The 23685-nt window shown below is 44.3% G+C and overlaps 1 protein-coding gene across 3 annotated transcripts in view; it reads right to left on the bottom strand.

Annotated features, from left to right (window-relative positions):
* The window catches only part of CLUAP1 (clusterin associated protein 1), a 75395-nt gene that overhangs the window by 22124 nt on the left and 29586 nt on the right, over nucleotides 1–23685 (bottom strand). For all 3 annotated transcript variants that reach the window (XM_063343634.1, XM_063343636.1, XM_063343635.1), the window contains exon 9: nucleotides 5038–5110. In XM_063343634.1, coding sequence (XP_063199704.1) covers nucleotides 5038–5110 — 73 coding nt within the window. The remainder of the gene's footprint in view (nucleotides 1–5037; nucleotides 5111–23685) is intronic.

The raw sequence follows: 23685 nt of genomic DNA, 5'->3' as shown, positions 1-23685 counted from the left end.
GTGGCACAGCAGAAAGTGGTACAGTACATCAACGAAAAAATGCAATTTTTACAGCAAATATTTTTGCAAACTCAAAAAAAAAATAATCCTGGGCATAGCGTCACCCAAAAGAAATACAGGAAATATTTTGCAAAAATTCAAAGGGTTTATTTTCATATTTTCAAACCAAAATATTTTACTTTTTTTTTTTTTGAGTTTATATAGTCTGGTTTTAAATTGACCAAAAAAATCTTAAAAAGAAACAATGCGAGAAAACGCACGTGAAAAAGCATGTAAAAAAATTGAGAAAAAGATCTGTACGCGAAATAAGCTGATTAGCCTGAAAACGTGTATTTCAGTCTAGAAACATTTCCAGTTGTTGCTTTTTCCCCCCCAGCAAACGTGTTTTTTCAGCCTTGGATGAACCTGAAAAAACCATCTTGAATTCCTGCCGTGGTCAGTGACCTTCTTTCTCTCACACCAAACCATTATCGGAGCAACTCTTCGCCTATCTACACCTGACAATAGGTATATCAACAGCCTTCGCAGTGCTCATCCGAGCAGCGCCTGACAGAATGTTTTAAGAGTCACCGTTCCATTAACCGCAAGGAAATCAAGCCCCGAGTTTCAGTCAATTGGCGTTTGTTACTTTGCACCAACCTTGGACGTGCCACAGGGGGCAGCGGGCTGCGTGAAAAAAACACCACATCGCACAGTGGTTTCCTCTAAGAGCATCTTCTGTGAAATACGGGTTACAAAAATAACAGCAATTTACTTCCCACTCATCGCAAAACACATTTCTGTACTGCTGCAGATACTTAATTGTATACATTTTCATCATGGAAATGATACTCAAAGCCTGATCTGTATCTGGAGTTCAACATCTTTACAGAATTTAAGAACGGGTTTTCACGTAACTTAGCGTTAGCTTTTCTTTTTTTTTTCGTGCAATGGTTTTACAGGGATGGTCTGTCAGAAATAAAAGATGATTTGCAATGTATGCTAGCAAAATTAAAAAAAAAAAGAACCAGGCTGTTTCCGACATACACTAAACATTTTTGCAAATTTTATGCGAGTACCGTGTCATATCCACGGCCTTTCCATATTCTTAACACAGAGCTGCACAATTCAACCTACGTTTCACAGCACTTCTTTTACCAGAAATGTGATTCAGGTTTCTCTGGTGTTAGTTCAGCCTGAAACTCAACGGAGAGCCATCCAGAATTCCTGCAACTTCCGCTGCAGAGAAATTAACTGTTAATTTGCAACCCTACTTACCAAATTAGCAGGAGATAAGGTCAAAGGATCCAGACAATAAGAGAACTGCATCAATTACGAAGGCACGCAAAGGTAAGAGTGCTTACAGAGGCAGAATGGATGCTGACTTTTATCAGTTAATGGTAACAAATTTATCACGATTCCAGCCTATGCTGTTGGAAGAGCCTCATTAAGTGTTTTGCAGCTCTCAGGGGCAAAGTATAATGAGAATTAGAGGACCTTCCCTTTCCCTCGCAGGAGGCGCTGGCCCTGTGCTACCCCTTTGTGTAGGAAAGCAATGAATCTGTTGGAACAAAGCTCACCTCTCCGCCCCAGACCCTGAAGATGCACCCGGGGAGTCTTAGGAGACACCAGGGCAGCCTGAAGGACCACCTTCCACGGAGAGGAACTGCAAGGGCAAGAAGCTGATCCCTTCACCTCCAGAATCCACTGCAGGGGCAAGAGCAAGTCAGAGCAGGGTCTACTTTAACAGTCACAACGTATTTGCTGGGTTGAAGGTCCAGACAGCAAAGCCCTAAATTTTTTGACAAACTGAAGATGGAAGACAACTTAGGATAAAAGCAATTTGTTTTGTGTGGGGGCCGTTACTTAAAATTGCAAGTGGAATAAGCAAATACTTTCTCCTCCCAAAACCTACTTTAGAAAGATCCTTCTGATGGTGAAGAAAAGTCCTTCTTTAATCTTCCCCTTGTCTGCCTCATTAACAGGGCACACCCTACCTTAGAAGGAGGATGCAGCAGGCAGAGTGCCCAAACACAGGTGAAAGAAGGTTTAAGTGCTCACGCCTGCAGCACTTCACACAATACTCACAAGACTTCGTTGATAAAATCACTGACTGCCAGAGCAAGGTTATTGGGCTCTCGGGAAGCCTCCAGGGCAGCAACTCCATCCCTTATCGGGCTCCTTATTTCTAGTGTGAATTTCACTATTAACCTTTGGGGCGGTTTGGGCAGGCAAAGCTGTTCAGTGATGCTGCACCCATTCTGCTGCTGTTTCTTTGTTTCCTCTAAGAAAAATACCAATTTTTCTTGTGTCTGGGATGCTGGGATCAACATAACCGTGCTGTAAACATACACCTAATAGGGCACTATGCCATTTGAGACACCAACCTCTGCACTCTCTTACCAAAGCAAATCTCTTGGTTTTGAATTGTGTAAAGGGCATAATTTAACTCCTAATGAGAGGAGGAGAGTGGGGTCTGGTCTAAGGGGAGAGCACAGCCTGGCACCTGATCGTTATATGTTAGCAAACCGTGGTCTCAGAGAGCTTTCCAACATTCAATAAATGAACTTTACAGCATGCAGTAATGAAGCCGTGCTCCGTGCTCGTGACTGGAGAAACAGCCTCCGAGAGCCAAATTTATTGTCTCAGTTACACCTCCGCAACTTTGCAGACTTCCACACCACCGCAGACTGGAGCTGACAAAGATGACTTGATTTTCCAAGGTGATGGAACAGGCAATAAATGAGCCAGCACTGAAAACCAGGATCCTGGTGCTCTTATCACTAGAATAAATACTAATTATGACAATTAAGTACTTGAATAAAGATGTATTACGGTAATATTTTTTGGTCGGTAAAAGTCATAATCATGTGTTCTTAGGTGGCAGTTAAATCACTCACTAAAAGGAAAGGTTCATATTATTTCTAAGATGCAAAATGACAGAATAGTTTTCCAAGTGAAAATCCACAGACAAGGAGAAAGCAGGTCAGAAAATTTTCACGTTATACTTCACACTGCTAATTACTGATAATATATGCTTGTCTCCTCTTGAACTTATTCACCCTGGAAACCGTCAGATAGCAGGATCTGGGCTTTTTCACGCAAGTAAATCGTTTAAACAATCCCACGTTCTTGTAATTTATATTACAAATCCTATGTTTCAGCTAAAACTCCTTCACTTTTTACTGCTTTGACATAAGAAGATGAGAGCAAAGATGGGCATAAATGAGTGAATTTCATAGAATCATAGAACGGTTTGGGTTGGAAGGGACCTTTAAAGGCCATCTAGTCCAACCCCCTGCAACAAACAGGGACTCCAAGCCCCGTCCAACCTCGCCTTGAACACCTCCAGGGATGGGGCAGCCACAGCTTCTCTGGGCAACCTGGGACAGGGGCTCGGCACCCTCACAGCCAACAATTTCGTCCTAAGATCTCCCCTCTTGCAGTTTAAAGCCATTCCCCCTCGTCCCATGGCTCCCCTCCCTGATCCAGAGTCCCTCCCCAGCTTTCCTGGAGCCCCTTTAGGGACTGGAAGGGGCTCCAAGGTCTCCCCGGAGCCTTCTCTTCTCCAGGCTGAACCCCACCAGCTCTCTCAGCCTGTCCTCACAGCAGAGGGGCTCCAGCCCTCCCAGCATCTCCGGAGCCTCCTCTGGCCCCGCTCCAACAGCTCCGTGTCCTTCTGCTGTTGGTGCCCCAGGGCTGGAGGCAGCACTGCAGGGGGGTCTCACAGAGCGGAGCAGAGGGGCAGAATCCCCCCCTCGCCCTGCTGCCCACACTGCTGGGGATGTACCCCAGGCTGCAGGGGGGTTTCTAGGCTGCCAGCGCACATTGCCAGGTCATGTCCAGCTTTTCACCCCATAGCACCCCAAATTCCTTCTCAGCTGGGCTACTCTCCATCCCTCTATCCCCAGCCTGTGCTGATACCAGGGGGTGCCCCAACTCACATGCAGGACCCTGCACTTTTCCTCTTTCATGATCTTGGCAGATCTCTGCCAGCAAACAAACTGTGAAGCGCAACTTTTATGCCTTTACTCAATTTCAGCTTTCATGAACTCTCCCCTCTGATCCTGAGAATTAACTTCCCTTCTATTTTCGCCCACTACCATATAAAAATGCACATATTGCAATATTAAATTCAAAGGGGTAATTAATGAAGAAGTTCTTGCTGACGCTTGGCTCAAAAGGAGCAAAATCTGGTTTGTTAGCTTTCTACAAAACCTCAAGAGGTTATTATTCCCTTCTGATCCTCAGCTAGAATTCTAATTAATTAAGAGTAAGTTTAGGAAAAAAAAAAAAGAAAAAACCCCATTTTTTAATTGCATTCACATTTTTCAGGGACACTGAAGTCAAGCAAATGCAAGCAGGCAAATGTGGGTCCCACTTTGAAGATCAGTGATATATTAAAGAGGATTTCAAGCTGAGAGTTTTTCATCTGTGAAAGCTATGATCTGATAGACACATCACAAAGACCTAGTCCGAACACGTAACCAAACTCCATGCCATGCAACGTGGCAGGCTAACTGCTGAGGACAGAAATTACCCTCCTGTTTTCCAAGGCACACCAGCACACGTGTTAATACGAGGCAGTCAAGCAGTCCCACAAACCAACGAGACTACTCATCTAGACGCAAGAATTTTGCTGAGTAGAATCCTCTAACCAAGTCTGTTCGCAAACCAACCTTTCAGCAGCAAACCCATCGTGCTGAGACAAGTGCTGCGTCCACAGCAAACCCATATAGGCTTTGATAATAGTCACATGAAGGCTAATATCTGCTCACTGCAATTGCACAGCGTGTTTAGTGAATGATTGTTTTCATCCCTCAGCGCTGCAGGTAAAATTGACAAGGCAGGAGAGCATTTCACAGAGGTTAGGTTCCCTATTTCACTGTTGTCCTTTCAAAGTTATTATCATTCCACTTTTTCTCATATAGCATGTTGACTCTGTCAGCTATCCCACATCCCCTCCGCTTCACGCCTGTAAGTGGATACTTACACAGGAAGCAGCAAGTCCTTAACAATTTCCCTGCTGACAAAAGCGGTGAAAAAAATCCCACTTACTTCCACTCTTAAGCAGGTGCTGCTCCTCCTCCTTCAGCCTGCTCTGCATAAGACGTAGCATGTTTGCCGTTTCCTGCAAGAGGTGAAAGCAACTGAATTAGACAAGCTGCCACATTGCCCAGTCAAGTAGCTAATTGGATGGGCCCACAACAACCGTTAACGGCACTCACAGGTAGAATGAGATCAGAAAATTTCAGCATGGAAAATATTTTATGACTAAAAGGTCTTAATTGAAACATGTCAGCTCCTTCTTACATTGCCCACGAGGGTCAGAATATAAAGCACATACCCAGGTAAAACAGCGCACTGAAAATCAATGATACTTTCCCACCGTCTGAAACCTCACTTATCCCATTTGAAAACGAGTCCCCTTGTCTTCATCCCACAGAAAATTGCTGCTGATACAGAATGGAAGTTGCTCTCTTTGGAAAGCAGCCTTTGGTAGTCGTTTTCAACCAATACCCCATTAAACACCAGAAGTATTTGTGAAATGACCACAGCTTCATAATACACAAATCAAACCAGAATGAATCCACATATTTCCATGCCTGCAAACAAAACAGGAGCAAAAAGCCCTATCAATAAGCTGGAGAAGTGTAGCCATATACTACACTATAGTATTTGGGTGCAAAGGAGAACCATGACAGTAGGAAAGAATGACACACAAGGTAGTTTGTTAGAATCATAGAACCATAGGGTCGGAAGGGACCTCTGGAGATCATCTCCTCCAGCCTCCCCTGCCAGGGCAGGGTCACCCAGAGCAGGTGGCACAGGAACGCGTCCAGGCGGGTTTGGAATGTCTCCAGAGACGGAGACTCCACCACCTCTCTGGGCAGCCTGTGCCAGGGCTCTGCCACCCTCACAGCAAAGAAGTTCCTCCTCATGTTTAGGTGGAACTTCCTATGCTCAAGTTTGTGCCCGTTGCCCCTTGTCCTGTCCCCGGGCACCACTGAAAAGAGCCTGGCCCCATTCTCCTGACACCCACCCTTTCAGTATTTATAAGTGTTGATAAGATCCCCCCTCAGCCGTCTTATTTCCAGACTGAAGAGACCCAAATCCCTCAGCCTTTCTTCATTAGAGAGGTGTTCCAGTCCCCTCAGCATCTTGGTAGCCCTTTGCTGTCCCCTCTCCAGCAGTTCCCTGTCCTTCTTGAACTGGGGAGCCCAGAACTGGACCCAGCACTCCAGATGCGGCTTCCCCAGGGCAGAGCAGAGCAGGAGGATGACCTCCCTCCACCTGCTGGCCACACTCTTCTTGATGCCCCCCAGGATGCCATTGGCCTTCTTGTTGATTTTCTATTTTTGAATATAGCAGGTTGTTAGGTAAAAATATGCTGAGAAGCACTATTGTAATGATGGTATGATAAAGCTATGATAAATGCAGTTCAGAGCAAACGGAAGAAGGTAGGTAGAACAGTGGTTGCTGTGCTGAGGAAAAGAACCAAATCACAAGTCTCAACAAGTCTTCAAGTGAAGGCCAGTGATAATAGAAAATGTTCCCAAAAGGCCCACAAGGACTTAGAAAACCCAAGTCTAGCACAGTCAACTGAGTAAGAAATGTGACAGCCTGGAAAGGAAGGCGCAGGCTGGTGGTGACAGGGCAGTGGCAGTTCAGACAGACGTTTTCATTCCAGCAGAATGGAGCAGTAAGAAAACATGGCTGGCTCTGTAGGCAGGAACTGATGAGAGCAATTTTAATTTTCTAGGACGCACGCACTTGCAGAGCGTCACAGAGCTGGTAGACTAAAGGGACTATTTAATGGGTGAACAGCAGCCCAGAAAGCCAATCGTATCCTGGGCTGCATCAGGAGGAGCGTGGCCAGCAGGTCGAGGGAGGTGATTCTCCCCCTCTACTCCACTCTCGTGAGACCCCACCTGGAGTACTGCATCCAATTCTGGAGCCCCTACTACAAGAGAGATATGGACATGCTGGAACGTGTCCAGAGAAGGGCCACAAGGATGATCAGAGGGCTGGAGCACCTCTCCTATGGGGACAGACCGAGAGAGTTGGGGCTGTTCAGTCTGGAGAAAAGAAGGCTCCGAGGAGACCTTATAGTGGCCTACCAGTATCTTAAGGAGGCCTACAAGAAAGCTGGGGAGGGACTTTTTAGGATGTCGGGTAATGGTAGGACTAGAGGGAATGGATTAAAACTAGAGATGGGCTGGTTCAGACTGGACGTTAGGAAGAAGTTCTTCACCATGAGGGTGGTGAGACACCGGAACAGGTTGCCCAGAGAGGTGGTGGAAGCCCCATCCCTGGAAGTCTTTAAGGTTAGGCTGGACGGGGCTCTGAGCAACCTGATCTAATGGGAGATGTCCCTGCCCATGGCAGGGGCGTTGGAACTAGATGATCTTTAAGGTCCCTTCCAACCCTAACAATTCTATGATTCTATGAATTGTAGCAGGTGTTTTGCTGAGTTCATGAAGCTCTCCATCCACTTAGGACTAAAATCTAGCACAGATACCAAGAGGCTGAATTTAGGAGCTAGGGTTCACTATTCCAATAGCAGCACCAGACAGAAAAATATATTTTCAATGACATCTTGTTTAAAGTTGGGTAATGTTAATGGTGAATATCAAACTAAACATGATGGAGTAGGTAAGAGAAGAATGCATACGATTGGATTCAAACAGAACCTACAATACTAAACAGGTAGCAAACAACTGGTGGAAGGATTTAGCCACAAATTTTCCTAATTTTAGTCCCTTCAATTCCAGTCAAGCAAGACAAGTAGATGGGAAAGCTAACTGACTGTGGACTGAACTAAGATTTTTCTGAGTGTTTGATTCTTCTATGCAAAATATGCTTATAGTTAAAAACACCAGTCGCTTTGATGTGGTAAAACGTGCAGTGTGTTCATGGAAAGGAAACATGGGTATGGCTCCCTCCATGGGACAGAGGGAAGAAAGTAAGAAGAGCATCTGGAAATGGTGTGAACAGTGGGCAACCTTTTTACACGTTCAGGTGGAAATGCATATCCATACGTACAGCAATGGAGCGTTAGCTGAGAAACAAAAATCTCCTCCCACCAAGCTCCAAGCAGCAGCAAAACACCAAATCCCACCCAACACACAAGGAAGACCCTGCAAAGAGAGGCCTGGGGACCGGCTGGTACGATGCATTGCATCTTGGAATAAACACCTATGGCTTGGGAGTTGAAATTCACGCGGGAAAAGCTGGCTGAGAAGATGCTTACAGGTGGTAAGGGGAAGTGATGTAAGTCACCTGTACCTGATGAGAAACCCATCCCAGTGCCTCTCTCAAGGCCACCGAGGGAATAAATTCTGATCTAAAACTCTGCTTTGGACATATTGTCTGCTGTATAAACTCTGACGTACCAACAGAGGCACCACGGACGCTAGGAAGACTGCTGATGATTGCTCGGGACTGTAGAAATAACGCTGCAAAACCAAAGCGGGCACGACAGCTGCCAGGGCTATAAAGCAGAAAGGTCGTGATGCAAAATCATACTGAGTGAGACACTCCAGCAGCACCCTGCAACAATATAAACTACTGAAATCTCTGAAATGATAGATATACATTCTGCAGGGAGAAGCTAATTCCATCTGCAAGAACAAGGAAGGAAAGAGACACAAGCATATTTTTATAACTTGTTTCATGTAGATTCAGAACATTTTTAAATACCTTATTTAGGAAACTGCTTTATATTAATTCCTTCTGTAGGGAACAAATGGCAGCGAGGACAGAAGAGCGTGACCGAAGATTAAAGGAAAGGGAAGACGCGGGGTTGCTGTGGATGGTGCGGTTATGGAAAGCGGGCCAGTAAAGGTTACCTGCCCCCTCTTGATCCATGCTGTTGACCACAACACAAGTGACCTCCGTACAGCAGCAACACACCTGCACAGCTCAGTCCCACGGAGAAGGGTAACCACTGCAATGATTAACATTTTCCAACCCCCTCAGCGTTAGCAAAGCCTTTTTAAAGAGGCAAAGTTTTCCGAGGTTTCTGGCTACCAGTGTTTCCTTCAGTCTCTGTAGCACATGCCCATTCCAAGACCTCCCTCTGTGGGTCCCAACATTTTCTGACCGAGCGCCACAGTTGCTATCTTCTTTCCCAACATCCCTATCTGGTTTCTCCCAGTCAGTCATAAGATTTAGATACGATTTATACAAGCCTTGCCCCCGGCCCCAGCAAACATTTACAATACAGCCCCCCCATTACTATGGCTTTGGGACAAACGGAGTCAGCGAGGGATCAATCAGCCACCCGAATCTCACCCCTACTGGCTGTTGCAGCCTACACAGTACTGCAAAGAAATGCTACAGGGAGGGAAAAAAAGCAAGGATATTTCCCAAAGGTCGTGGGGACAAATTCATAAACCCAGAAAACATTTTTATAATGTTCACAGACCAGTGAAATAATGAGTACAGATATAATCATTGCCTAATACTATCATTCCAGGCACACATTAAGACAGCCGAAGTCGGCAATTTAGACTCAGTCAAACAAGCAGCCACCCTCCCCTGCACCCGGGGCCACTCGCTCCTTCCCTTTTATCGCCCTCCCGCTCTGCTGCAGGCAGTTGTGCAGCGACACAAAAGAAACCTGGTGAAAACTAATCCATCAAAACAAAATGAAGCCAGGCAAATTCTCCACTGCAGTTCAGCATGTGGCTACACTAATTCGTGACTGGCACAAGGGAGGACGGGGTGTTGCAGTTGTGGGAAGAACAGCAGGGATGAGAAGATGGGGTACTGTTTGTTTCAGCTTCAGTGCTGGTTTATGGACTTAAAATACAAGAGAAACGATGCCTAAGAAAATGGTTTAACCATACAGATGAGCCACGTCTCCCCCTTTTCTCCAGCCTCTTACTTGTGCTGCTGCCAGCAGTTCAACTGACCTCATACCAAGCCGGCCCAGAGACTTAACTGGCAGGAAAAATGTTGATTTTCTACCGGTTTAGGTTTCTGAATAGCTCAATGCACGGTCGGTCAAATGCTGCTGCCAGCCCAAGGGAGACGCTGAGACTGTACAACATCGTCCCTTTCAATGGCAGCCCATCACTCCATCAGTTTAGCTGTGCTGCCAGACTGCACCCAGCAGAAGCTTATCAAAAACTGCAGCAACAAAAACCGTTTCCAAAGGGCAGCCTCAAAACAGTTGGAACCAGGATAGCACGAGTTAAGTGTTTTTTATAGTCCTTAACACGTAAGATCTTCAAAGGAGGGGGCAGAAGCGATGACAGATCGTATATCTAGAAAGTAAACGAACTTTATCATGAAATTTTTTGAAGTTACACAGCCACTTAAAAGAATCTGCAGAGAAATCTCAGAGCTGTTAAATTAGTGAAAGAATTACAACAGATTCCTTGGTTTAAAACAATGGCAACTTTTAAACAGCTGAGTCCATGGCAGTTTCAGCTTCTCTTTCTCCCTGCTATTTTTCATGACTCAATTATCAGGCTGCATTTTTCGGCCTGACCAGCTTCTACCTTCACTGCAGACACCACTCCCCACTCTTCACATCATCTTAAGGGATGTGATTGATATCAGCTCAGTGAAAACAAGCCCATGCTAACCAGAGATGTTTTCCTGTATTTTTAGGCTGGCCACTTCTGTGTGACCCAGGGCTTCTGGAATGTGACAAGGGAGAAAAGCTGAAGGCGTGACTACCAGAATGCTGTGGATGCTCTTCCAACACATAACGTTGTACAATGGGCTTTAATACTAACCCTCTGCACAGGACGACCGTCACGTTTTCTGCGCGGAGTGGCAGAGTGACAGCTCCATGAAACAAGAGACGCGGTCCTGACCTGGCGAAGCATCCGCAGGGAACAGCCCGGCTGCCTCGGGATGCTGGACGAGCAGGAGCCAACATCTAAGCGCCCCGTTCAGCCTCTCCAGTAAACAAACAAGACCAAAATGCTACAGGCAAACACTGCGTGTATCTTACTCCACAAGCTAACTTTACCCAAATTAAGTGGCACTGTGGAACCACAGTGTCAAGTTATTGCAATTGAAGTGCCAATTAACACAAAATCACAGCCAGCCTGCCCCGTCAGAGTGGGCTCCCAGGCCTTTCAGGACACCAGAGATTATTGAGGCTGAAAAATCCTGCTTTAGAGGCAGACGGATCTCTGCTGAGATGGAACTTCTCCTCCTCTGTCTCAAATAGCAGCCATTCCTAGGTGTAAATCTACCCTTTGACGAGTAACCAAATCAATCACTTTGCAAACTCAGAGCAGCCAGCCTAGGGAAATGGCCAGCAAGGCAGGACTTGGTTGCCAACACTTAGACCCACAGAACAACCCCGGCTCCAAGGGACCTTTGGAAGTCCTCAGAGCAACTTCCTGCTCAAAGCAGGAACAGCAACGGGATCAGACCACAGTGCCCAGGGCCTGAACTAGTTGGATCGTAACAACCTCCAAGGAGAGAGACCGACCAATCTGTCTGGACAACCTGTTCCCATACCTGGCTATGCAAACAGTGAAAAAGTTTCCATATGTCATCAAGTCAGAACTATTTTTCACTGCTGGTAATTTGTCTGTGCCTTTTGGTATTTATGGGTTCGGTTTGCCTTAGTCATCAGTTACGTCACCAGCTTTCCATCGCAAGCACCTTACCCTGTGACAGAGAAACAAATGGTCTACCTACAGTCAACAGCAACAGGAAATAAAGGAACCTTTTGTTGACATACTAGGACAAACAAAGGCTTTTTAAACAAATAAGTTTCACTTATGTTTACAATCAACTGTGCCCAAGTTAGCAAGAATGTTACCCATCCTCTACAGCACACTGAATGCACTGAAGACAAATATATATATTTTTTGTGGAATGGAGTTTGATTAAGCAGAATACAGATATTCTGTATCTCAGTCTACTTTAATTGGCAGAGCAAGTGTCTTTTCATCTCATATCTGACTATGGAAGTCTTCGGAAAACCGCAATAAAATACAACACGTGGCTGTTTGGCAGAGTGTTTTAATATAATCTATTCTATTGCTCTACAGACAAGTAAAATGTCAACGGTGAGTTCCTACAGCAGGGTGAATGGGAGTCGGCTTCGAAAAGCTTTTTACAGAAAGCTATCCAAAACCAGAGCCTGAGAAATGCTTTCTCCTTTATTGACTATTGTTTATAATTTCTCGGAGAGCAGGATTACTGAACAGCATGCAACTACGTGCAGGGTCTGGGGTGGGGGCAATTGGTTGGTTGTTTTGTTTGTTTTTAAAGGAAAGGCCAATCTGCCACGATGGAGAACATCCTCCAGCAGCAGAGCCCCAGACAGCTAGCTCTGGCACCGACTCAGTGTTTGACTTAGGGCAAGTCATCCAGGATTTGAATAAGCCACATGATTTCCTGACTTCCAGTCCTTGATGATACACCTAATGCTGCTGAGTATTTGTTTAAACAATAAAATCAAGCTGCTGCAATCATGAGATTGAAGACAACTCTGCCCCTGCAGATTGCAAAGCAAGTCTAAAAAGGCTCAAAACCAGAAAGAACAAAAGCGATGCAGCATTTCATCATGTAAAATATCTTTTTTTTTTAATATTTTTTAAAGTTAACCTCCAAGTTTTGTTGGGGGTTCAAACCTAGCTAGGTTTTGAATACAAAGAATTCGTGCCCTGGAGCCATCTGGCAGATAACATGGTTACCACTAAGTAGAAAGAAAAGGAAAAGAAACGGGGAAAATAGGAAGGGGACAAGTATGAAGTAACAACAGGACAATAACTGGAGCTCACTGGACTGGCTTTTTTTTGTTGTTGTTCGGATGCAAACATTTCCGTTTTTGCCTAGGCTATTTCTTCTGCTCTCAAACACCCTCCCCATCCCAGAAACCTCCCTAGACATCTCTCTCTCCATACAACCTTTTCATCTTAATAAAGAAAATAATGTTTCCTCCTGTGTGGTTTTTTTTTTTTTTTTTTTTTCATTATTTGCTAGAGAATAGCAGTAATCCTACTGCTCTGTAGTACACTTAAAGTGAACCAATTTGATGTTGGATTGAGCCGCCTCATCTTCACCTTGCCTAATAATCTCAGCAGCTGTTTCTTGCTTTGTTATAGAACAAAGCAGCTGAGATTAGCTCTTGCTACACGCACACAGAGGCATTTGTTTTTCATAATAGAGTGTTGCCAGTCATTCAGCAAGGGTGAGATATAAGGACGAGGAGAAATTGTGCGGTGCCTGAACAGGGAATGTGACAGTACTCTTAATAAGAGGAAGCCTGCTAGGTACAGAAAGGTAAGCGAACACAACACTGAGGTTGCTCAGCTAAAGTTCACGATAGCACAGGGTGCCAACCTACCCGGCGTCATTCTTTAAGAATAGAAAACAATGCTTCCTATCATGCTGAACCACTATTAAATACCTCACCTTAAATTCACGTCCAGTTTTATAATTTGAAATGGAACACGGTTATAGTTATGCTTGAGTAAGAGTGACTGTAATGCTCCTTTTTACTCTGTTGAGGAATGAAGAGCACGGGAGAGAGATAAGATCCATCTGAAAAAGTGGGGCAGAAGAATCTTTACCAACAGGCTTGCTAACCTGGCAGGAGGGCTTCACACTAGGTCTGTCAGGGAATGATGATGATAGCCCCATGAGAAGCGGGGGCACTGTGAAGAGTGAAGGGAAGGCTCTGGTACGCTCCTTGTGAAGGCAGCACAAGCGGGATCCCATCTCAAGTGCCTGAACACAAGCACATACATCATCGGCAATAAAATAGAAAGAATTAGAAGGTGCATAGCTTTGATCCCATCAGGATTACAGAAACACGGTGAGACAGTTTCCACGTTTGGAAGGTTGCGCTAGATGGAGATAGGCACTCTGGAAAGGACAGGCTGGGAGGCGAGGAGGAGGGTTTGTTCCCTCTGCAAAGGAGCAGCCTGAGTGCGCCGAACATTGCCTTCTGATGGGTGATGAGCCCTTTGAGGGTCTATGGTTAAGGATCAGAGGACAAACTGCTGACCTATAAAACAACACAGATCATGCTGCATAAACTAATATTCATTTTAACCTTGAACTTTTAAAAGCTCATCGTTAGCAGATCATCTCACTTCAGTAAAAAAACAAAACCAAAAGCCGCAGCTGGCAGTATTACCAGAAGCGTCCTTTGGTTTCCCATCTCTTGTCTATAGTCATTTGACCGGGGCTTTCATTTTCCTACAAAAATTATCAAAACTGAAAATTAAAAAATTCCTTTCCATAGCACACGATGTTGCACTCGGTAAATAATGCAGAATGACAGGGAAGCTGGCATACAGCTGCTTAGAGCCAGCAATAAAGCTGGGCCCTGGCCTTCTGGCACAGAGAGAGATTTTGCATCTAGAGGTTCTTCTTTGACTGATGATGCTACCTCAGTAATTAAGAAGTGCTACCACTGTGGTAGAGCTTTCTGATGAATACAGGAGCAATCCCTCCCACCCCCCGATATTAAATCAAGCACAGTGCTTTGGAGAACATGGTCTCAAATGAGCCACTGTTCCAAATACAGAGCTCTGCACCAGAAAAGAAAATGTGACCTTGTTTTAGCAGAGTCCCTGGATGCTGTATCAAGGTTCATACTAACAAATATTTAGCTTTTACAGACATTTATACATCTTTACTGTTTTGGCCTGAGGAGCATCTGAAAGCCATCAGCACTAGCCATTTGAACTTTTTTAGAGGTCATCCTTCCAGTGGATGAGCACACATTGAATGAATTGAAAATCATCAGCCCCTATTATAAGACCATCTGTCTCCTCCTTATTCTCATTATTCCCATCCTCTCCCTCGCTTTCATGTGCTGAAACAGTCACTGCCTCTCATCATTAATAGTCATTTTACAGTAATCATTTCTACTGAAACACATAGAAAGCATACTTGAGAGTGTTTTATACACTTAACTGATACTCACCAGAAATTCACCAACTGTTACTGTAACACCGGCACCACCAGTGTCAGTGGAAGGGGATGGGGATTCATTTCTGCTGTACTGTCATTATTTTAAATTATTTATTTGTTTCATCGCCCTTCTTCAGAAGAAGTTTTTTTAATCTTGAAACTCTTCTTCTGTCCCAGCTAGCCATTACCTGTCATTGATATACCTATCTTCAAAAGAATCAAATTCTTCTGAAAAATAGCAAATCTTATGCTACTTTACAACATGACTTGGCCTTTCTAGGTTATTTTTTTCCTGTGTTGAAGCCTGCTAACCCTGCATTTTGCAGCTTCTTGTGGAAGAATTGTTCACTAGGAGTACTGTAATAGATACAGTAAAAGTACTTCAGTAAAGAGGGCAGAAGAAAATCAGCCATTCAAGCTGCAGGAACAGCACTTACCCAAGTGAAACACCAAGTCCACCTTAGACGGCTCAGCAGAAGGAGACCACACAGCATTGATGTTGGCCAGTTCACAGTACAGAGGTGCCACAGGACACAGTACCCTTCCCCAAGGAATTCTGACACACCAACTCCAGTGATGACGTAGAATCATAGAATGGTTTGAGTTGGAAGTTACCTTAAAGATCATCCCGTTCCAGCCCCCCGCCATGGGCAGGGACACCTCCCACCAACACCAGGTTGCTCCAAGCCCCGTCCAACTTGGCCTTGAACACCTCCAGGGATGGGGCAGCCACAGCTTCTCTGGGCAACCTGGGACAGGGGCTCACCACCCTCAGAATGAAAAATCTCTTCCAAATACCTAATCTCAATCTCCCCTCTGCCAGTTTGACACCATTCCCCTGCATCCCATGGCTCCCCTCCCTGATCCAGAGTCCCTCCCCAGCTTTCCTGGAGCCCCTTTAGGGACTGGAAGGGGCTCCAAGGTCTCCCCGGAGCCTTCTCTTCTCCAAGCTGAACCCCCCCAGCTCTCTCAGCCTGTCCTCACAGCAGAGGGGCTCCAGCCCTCCCAGCATCTCCGGGGCCTCCTCTGGCCCCGCTCCAACAGCTTCGTGTCCTTCCTGTGCTGAAGACTCCAAAGCTGCATCAGTACCCCAGGTGTGGTCTCACCATAGTAGAGTAGAGGGGTAGAATCACTTATCAAAATAAACAATGAGATCTGTTAGATCACTACTGAAGTGCACTTTCATCAGCAACAGTCACAAAAATACCTCAAAAGTATCTTGAAAGGTTTATCTTTTCAAGGAAATACATGTTAATTAACCGAACATCATTTGTGCTATCATGAAAATTAGGAAAAAACTTAAAATGGTTTCTAATGCAAATGAAACTTATCCTAAATGAAAGCTATGATAGTAAAAAAGAACTGTAGCATGGGCTCTTATGATGACTTTCTTTTGGGTAAAATTCTTTAGGACGGTAAACTGCTATCAGGAATCTGTGGGAAGGGAAGCAAGGAAGAGGGTGCCCAGCTGAGTGTTTGCATGGGCTCATGCGAGTAGCAGAAGGTAGAGACAGGAAAAAAAAAAAACAAAACGTAGTTTATGGCCTAGGATACCTGCACTGATGCTAATTCTAACGTAGCAGCTCTTAAAGCTACCAAGCTCAAGCTACACGAAGCCAGACAGTGAGCTGTAATAAAAAAACCACACTTAAAACAACAGGATGCAACACAATCCACAGCAAGTACTTTGAAAATAGATTGGTTTAACGTTTCTCACATACACTTCTTCCTAAAGCTTCTGTAATTACTTAGCAAGTTCTGACTGTGGTACGTCCAAGCTCAAATGCTGCAATAACCACTTTTCGCAGAACAGATAAATTGGAGTTGGAAGTGAACAGCACACTTCATAACCTGAAGTTGAGAGGTAGCGTCTTGAGACTTAAGGCAGATCAGTTACTGTTCCTCTTGAACAAGCACCTGGTGCCTGAAGGTCTCAGCTAGACATTAATAACTTCCCTTTGGGGACTCAAAAAGGAAGGGACAAAACAGAAAGAGCAAATTAGCTCAGGGGGACAAATTCCAACGTGCTAGTTGTCTGTTCTTGCGCTACGGAATGGATTCCTGACTTCACAGAATCATAGAATGTTTTGAATTGGAAGGGACCTTGAAGACCACCCAGTGCCACCCCCTGCCCTGGGCAGGGACACCTCCCACCACACCAGGTTGCTCCAAGCCCCGTCCAACCTGCCCTTGAACACCTCCAGGGATGGGGCAGCCACAGCTTCTCTGGGCAACCTGGGCCAGGGGCTCACCACCCTCACAGCAAAAAATTCCTGCCTGAGATCTCATCTCAGTCTCCCCTCTTGCAGTGTAAAACCATTCCCCCTCGTCCCATGGCTCCCCTCCCTGATCCAGAGTCCCTCCCCAGCTTTCCTGCAGCCCCTTTAGGGACTGGAAGGGCCTCCAAGGTCTCCCCGGAGCCTTCTCTTCTCCAGGCTGAACCCCCCCAACTCTCTCGCCTGTCTTCACAGCTCTATAGACTAGGGTGCCATATTCATGCTTTGTGTAAACTGTCTGCTTCTCTCTATATCTCACCCCTCTTATCCTCCTAAATTGAGTAACTCTCCCAGTGGCATGTTTTTGAGCAACTTTCGATGCAACGTAAAAGCCTTCTGCACAGGTTACTCAACTTTTTCTGTGCCTACACATTACACATTTTCCATTAGAACCGACAAACAGTGAACAGGTTCCCCAAAGATGCTGTGCAGTCCCTGTTCTTGGAGATTTTCAAGGCTGGACTGGACAAAGTCTTGAGCAATGTGGTCTGATGCCATAGCTGACCTTGCTTTGAACAGAATTAATCTGGGCTATACTTTAGGATGCATGGCAATTCAAGGAATTTGACAAATTCCTCATTGACAAATCAATGAGCTACACAAAAGCTCCCAAAAAGGATACCAGTCCAGCTCTGAGTAACCTTTTCCCCTTCATTATGAGCTCTTCCAGTTCTGGAATCAATTCTGGCTTTGAGGACCTTGAGGCTTCAAATCTTCCTTTACTCCATGACCCTCCCCTCTCATTCTAAAGCTCCGATGATTAGGATGCCTTTTTGCATGCACACACCACCCTATTTTCATTACTTCCAGTAATGAACTGGCCAGCCAGTTCTCCCCAACACCTACGTGTGCATTTTGCATAATATGGATCGCTTCTTTTCAGATTGATGTAACTTTTCCCTCAACTATCTCCCTTCATTCAACAATAATGGGGAGGAGACACCATAAATATGGAGAAGCCTTCATAAAAAAAATGGATGACATGTATACCAAATGCTTCTGCTGAACTGCTTTTCCAACACTGCTCCTACAGCACGCTTTGCTGTGCCACCAACAAGAGATGTCTCATTATTCACATAAATTGGGCCATTTTGAGAGCGAAGAGCTTCGCGCTGTCATGATTCACCAAGACAAGTACCAGCATAAATGCCTTTTTCAGTTGGTTAAAGCAGCAGAGGGATACAGCCTTCATGTACCTCTATCATGTTTACGCTAGGTTAAGGTTTTCCTTTCAGATTCAGGAAGATCCAGAGTCAATAAAGCTGGCTCGAGGCTTGAAGTGAAAAGCCCCAGGAGGATGTAAGAAATACTCCCGAACCAGCCAGGAACCACAGGGCAGAGCCAAGAGAGCAGAACATCGGAGGTACCACAGCACTGAGCACCCAGCTGAGGATTTATGTGACCGTCTACAACAGGGCATAGCTCCAGAGGATTGTGAAGAGACAGAAGACAAAATGATTGGTGAGGCACCAGCAACATAAGAGTAGTCAAGAGCACAGGCCTTTAAATCATCCCCAGAACTAAGTAAAAAAGAAGGGAAAAAAAAAAGGGGGGGAAAAAAAGACCCAGACTAACATTTTCTGCTCAGAATTTTCCAGTTAAAATGCTTCCATGCAAGTCAGCACTAACACTCAGGAATTTGCTACCGCCTAAAATAACATGACAGAGGATGGACTTCATCCTGTGAATCAAATGTATTCATCATTAGATATAATGCAAGTTTACCATAATGACAACTCCTCTCCATTTTTCCTATTCGCTGTTGTGGAAGATATGAATTATAATGACTCAATAACAGCTCATTGAGCATTCCCTTCATGTATTACATTTTTATTGTACCAAGCTTACCAGCGATATTGGTTGGATGTGTGATTTATTTGAATTAACGTACAATTCTGTAATGTAAACCTGAGGTCAGTTTGCAGTGTCTGCAGAAATTATCATCCAAATTAATGTTGATTGGAAGTTAGTAGTCACAGCTGTGTCTTGTTCACCACCATAAAGCAGTCACTGTCACGTCGTTGCTAGAATCTAACATCAGAATTATCCTCTCCCTGTGTCACAGGTAGCACAAACCCTTAAGTGTTTGAAGGGGAGTCAGGATTATTGGCTCTTTTGAAGGAAAGTGTTTATTATATTAAAGAGTAGTTGTTCTTGGTGAACTTGAGGGTTCCAGGAATTGAAAACGGAATCCGATGCCTTCCATCTTAAGATCAATTAGCTCAAACACAGCCTATGTTTCTTGTAGCAGAGAATCTCTTCTACTGGTGCCTGACACATTTTCCCACCAGTTAGTCCCAAATTAAGGGGCAGCAGCAGCAAACCTCTCTCTAACACTCTTGTTAGAGCCCAAGCACAGGAATTAGAGATCTGCTTTTTATGATTTCTCCAGCTTGAAAACATTAGCGCTCCTAGTTCCTCCCCGCCAGGACAGTGCTCTAGCTACTAGCTTAGACAACCAGGATAAAACTATTTTTAAATATTTCATTGTGGTGGGTTACAGAAGAAGAAAGTAAAGATGATTAACGATGCAGACAAATCTCTCTTTGAAAAAGGGACTGGCAAGCAATGTTTCTAGGACTGTTCACACGCACGAGGCGATGATTCTTTAATATGGAAGAGTAGGTAATACTTGTTGGGCAACCACTGATCTACAACAACCCCCGGTTTTACCTTACACATCCTCATTCTCTAGTTTCAATACCTCTGTGTTCTTCTCCACATAATCACCCAGCTTAAGCCGTAGGGACACAGGATAGCTTCATTCCAGCCTACTCTACAGATTAAGAAACAGGAGCTGTTGGTTTAAAAATCCTTGCTGTTGAGGAAGAACTGAGATGTAGGACACGCCATACGAACCTGTTTCTTGTTAGAAAACGGCCACCAACAGGTATTTAAAGTGAATGCAGCACTGCCGAAGGGACTTAGATCCTGCATGACAGGCTGGGCTCTGATCACGTCAGGTTTCTCATCAGTCCTCCCAAAGACGCAACACAGCTTGAGTAGGAGACAGGCATATATCTCTCCAGGTCAACAAATATTTAAAAAAGCCCAGGCTCTCGGAGAGATTCTAGTGGCCTAAAATGGAGGTTCCCATGGATTTCAGGACTACAACTGTGCTCAAGATAAGGTCGAATGAGAATGTAAATGGAATTCTAGCAAAAGAAATATGATCCATAATCCCTGGGCAGAAAGGTGTACTGTTTGCCCTGGGATTTCTTACCTTTCCTTAGGCCTGATGTTTGACCCTGCTGCAATGACGTGATATGGCTCACACTTTGGCCCATTGGTATCTCAGTATCAGAATCATCTTCAAAGAATCCCGACGGTATTTTGGAGTTCTCAGAGAAGGCAATGACGGTGCAAGGGGCAGGAACTCACACTGCCAGCCCGCACGCTAGGTGGGTGTTAGACAAGGCTGCTGCCGGAACACCTATCCGAAAGGCCTGCTCTTCATACAAGCGTAGGGTTTAGTTTTCATATTTCACAGAACTGAACTAGAAATTGTTTCTACACAGCTAGAAAACTGAGAACCATTTTACTATTCAACTTTTAAAAAACTCGAACCTTACCGTATTTCACATTAAGAGATTACACATGCTTGCGGAAATCAAAACGCTAGTCTCATAGCTACTGTTCTCTGCTAAGTACCTTGTGCAGCAGCAGAGCATAAACCTCCAAAATTTCACATACCTCATTTTAACATTGCCTACTTATGCCATTTGGCAAAGTATCCCTTGCAAATATCTCTTGCAAAACATCAGGAGTTATTTTATCTTTTTTTTTTTTTTAACTAATTCTTTAGTTTTTAATCACTTGGTAAACGTTTCTCTTAATGATTTTTAGGTGCTGATCTCTGGGGGTAAAAAAACCCCAACTGATCTCCTCGATCAATGCTGCTGCAAGTGATCTGATTGTCTCCTTCCTTTGAGTGAATCTCAAGCTAGATTTCTGTTACACATGATTCACACATCTAAAGTACTTGTAACATTCAAAAGCAGAAAGCAGGCTGACAGGAAAGGCAGAAAGACCGTAATATGAACAATCCACTTATTCTGCCTTCTCACCAAATTACACTGGATGAAGAGACTACTTAAACCCCAAAAGGCAGTACATTCAGAATGCACTAAGTAGACACTGTTTTCATGCAGTATTTCTTCTGCAGTGGAGTCAGTCCAGTGAGGCAACTTCACAACTGAAAGTATGAGGGATCAGAAGCTCTCTGATCTCTATCATGAAAATCACTCATGGATTTCCAAGCTACACCATCAACGAGAGCCACTACATCTCATCCTTCCCAGAAGCGATTGCTGGCAAGATGGAGAAACTCACCCTGACTTAGTACCCTGCAAAACTCAGTAGATACTCTCCTGTGTTCCTTCCTCAATGTCACACTATTTCATATATAACAGAATTAGCACAGTTTTTCAACAGCAGCAAGAAAGAACTAGACTGAGTAGCCTATGCAGGGGGTTCATATCCAAGCAGAGCACCAAGCTCTGATGCACAAGGAACCTCTTCACCGCTTCTGCTAAGGAGTTCATGTGCTGATGAAAGCAGAATATGGATGTTTCCATTGGTCAGAAAAACTTAAAAGAGATTATTAGAGTTTTAAACAATTCTTGTTTGAGCTCTAGGTGTGTGAAAAACTAAGTTCTAGATTCTGTCAGACGTGAAGAACTTGAAGCTGTGCATCAAATGACCCCAGATTTGGGATTCTAAGGCAAGCTTGTTCACCCACCTGGCACCTCAGATGTCAAAATAATCCTGACAAACACATGGATCTTTGAGCACTGAGATGATGGATCTGATTGAGATCAATTGAGCTGATCTCAATTGTTTTCACTTTCCGAGAGATTTTCCCATAGCTTTTAATGGGAGTCAGTATCAGTAAAGCACCAGGAGCAGATATGCACACAACTGCTTCAGGGCATCGAGAGGTACCTTTGAGAGTCAAGACCTAGTTGCCGGGGTACTGGTAGGGGATTGCGGGTTTTTATTTCAGTGGAATGAACACACATGGCAACACTTCCATCTTCTATAACACAGTCTTCACATGCCCTCCCACCTTTTCTCTATCTCCATCTTCTCCTTCTGCGTGACAATCATTTCTCAGGTCAGCAATTTCCTCTGTCCTTTTCTCCTGTGCTCCATTACCGCCACTCTCCACTCTCTCCCTGGGCATTCCCTTCTTCCTCCTCTATTTTTTTTCCACATTTCTCCATTATGGGATTTGCGTGTCTCAGCGCACCAATACTGTCATCCTTGTACACCAGACTAAATGCCAAAATAGAAGGAATCAACAATTAAGATGCCTGTACTTACTTTTACATCTGATATGCCCTATAATTCAGTAACATTGGGCCAGGAGGTGCTCTCCTGGTACCTATAAAAATGTTACCAGTCATAATTCAAACGTACATTAGCTAGAAGATTAAAGACTGTAGCCAAGCACTTTTCCTATTAACCTTCTGTTTGGCTATTTCAGTAAGCAGACATCGCAATGGGAATGTTTGGATTTAATATTTCAAGTGGGAGAGCTCAATGTAAGCAGACATGAAAGGCAGCAGAACCAAGGAGTATCTCAGAGTGCAACAGAACTCAGATATCCCTACTATACCCACATTCAGAATAAAGCATCTGCTTCAGGTACGGAGCTCTGATAAAAGACCATTAGTTTCATGAAGAGAGGATTTTATTTGAGGAGGGTGGCTTGCAAAGGGAAAGTCACAATACAGTCTGTTTGTTTGGCTTTTCCTTGCTTAATCATGATAGACCGCTTACTGATAGTGATATCATAATGATGAAAAGAAAAAATGGTTTAAGCAATCGCAAACCAACAATAATGACTGAGTGCCTTAGAACATCCTCTTCCATGTGTCCACCACTTCGTGGTATTCCTTAGCTGAGATTTCACAGCACTGGCATAAATGCAGTCTTAAAATACCTTAGGAGAAAGTAGCTGAAGAAGAAAGTACTTCAGGGATGTCCTCTGAGAAGCACAAGCACATTCTGTCCAGAGAGAAGGCAAATACTAAAGGATATTGCCAAGTCATTCTGGCATTACACAAGCTAGTTTCAAAAACAGCTTGTTGAACTGTATTAGTCTGTGCTGTCCTTTAAAAGAGAGGCATTCATTTATAGTCCACAGAAAATTTCAACCCTCAAATCTGAAAACCCCTGAAACTTTGATTGAGAGAAGCCAAAGTTCTAACAGCTTTCATGTCTAAACATCAGAAACAATTTCATCCTAAAACCAGGAAAAAATTAATGAAGTGTGCCGAATCTTTTTACAAAGTAGAAAAATTAAGAACAAATCTTTGAGGAGACATAGCACATAAATCCCTGCTTCTACACAGAAATGCAAGAAGATGGATTAATTCCACGAGCAGCACAACAGAAAAGAAACAGAATAAAAGAGGCGGCTGGAAATGAAAAAAGGGTAAAGAAACTGCAAAGGAAAAAGACGCTTATTTAAATTCCTTGGATCCAATAATAAGTAGTGCATGACAGTTCGTCAATA

The sequence above is a fragment of the Chroicocephalus ridibundus genome, chromosome 8 (genome assembly GCF_963924245.1).
Source record: "Chroicocephalus ridibundus chromosome 8, bChrRid1.1, whole genome shotgun sequence".
NCBI classification, from domain to species: Eukaryota; Metazoa; Chordata; class Aves; order Charadriiformes; family Laridae; genus Chroicocephalus; species Chroicocephalus ridibundus.
Note: the sequence above shows the minus strand (reverse complement) of the source record. Positions and strands in the feature narration are given on the sequence as shown.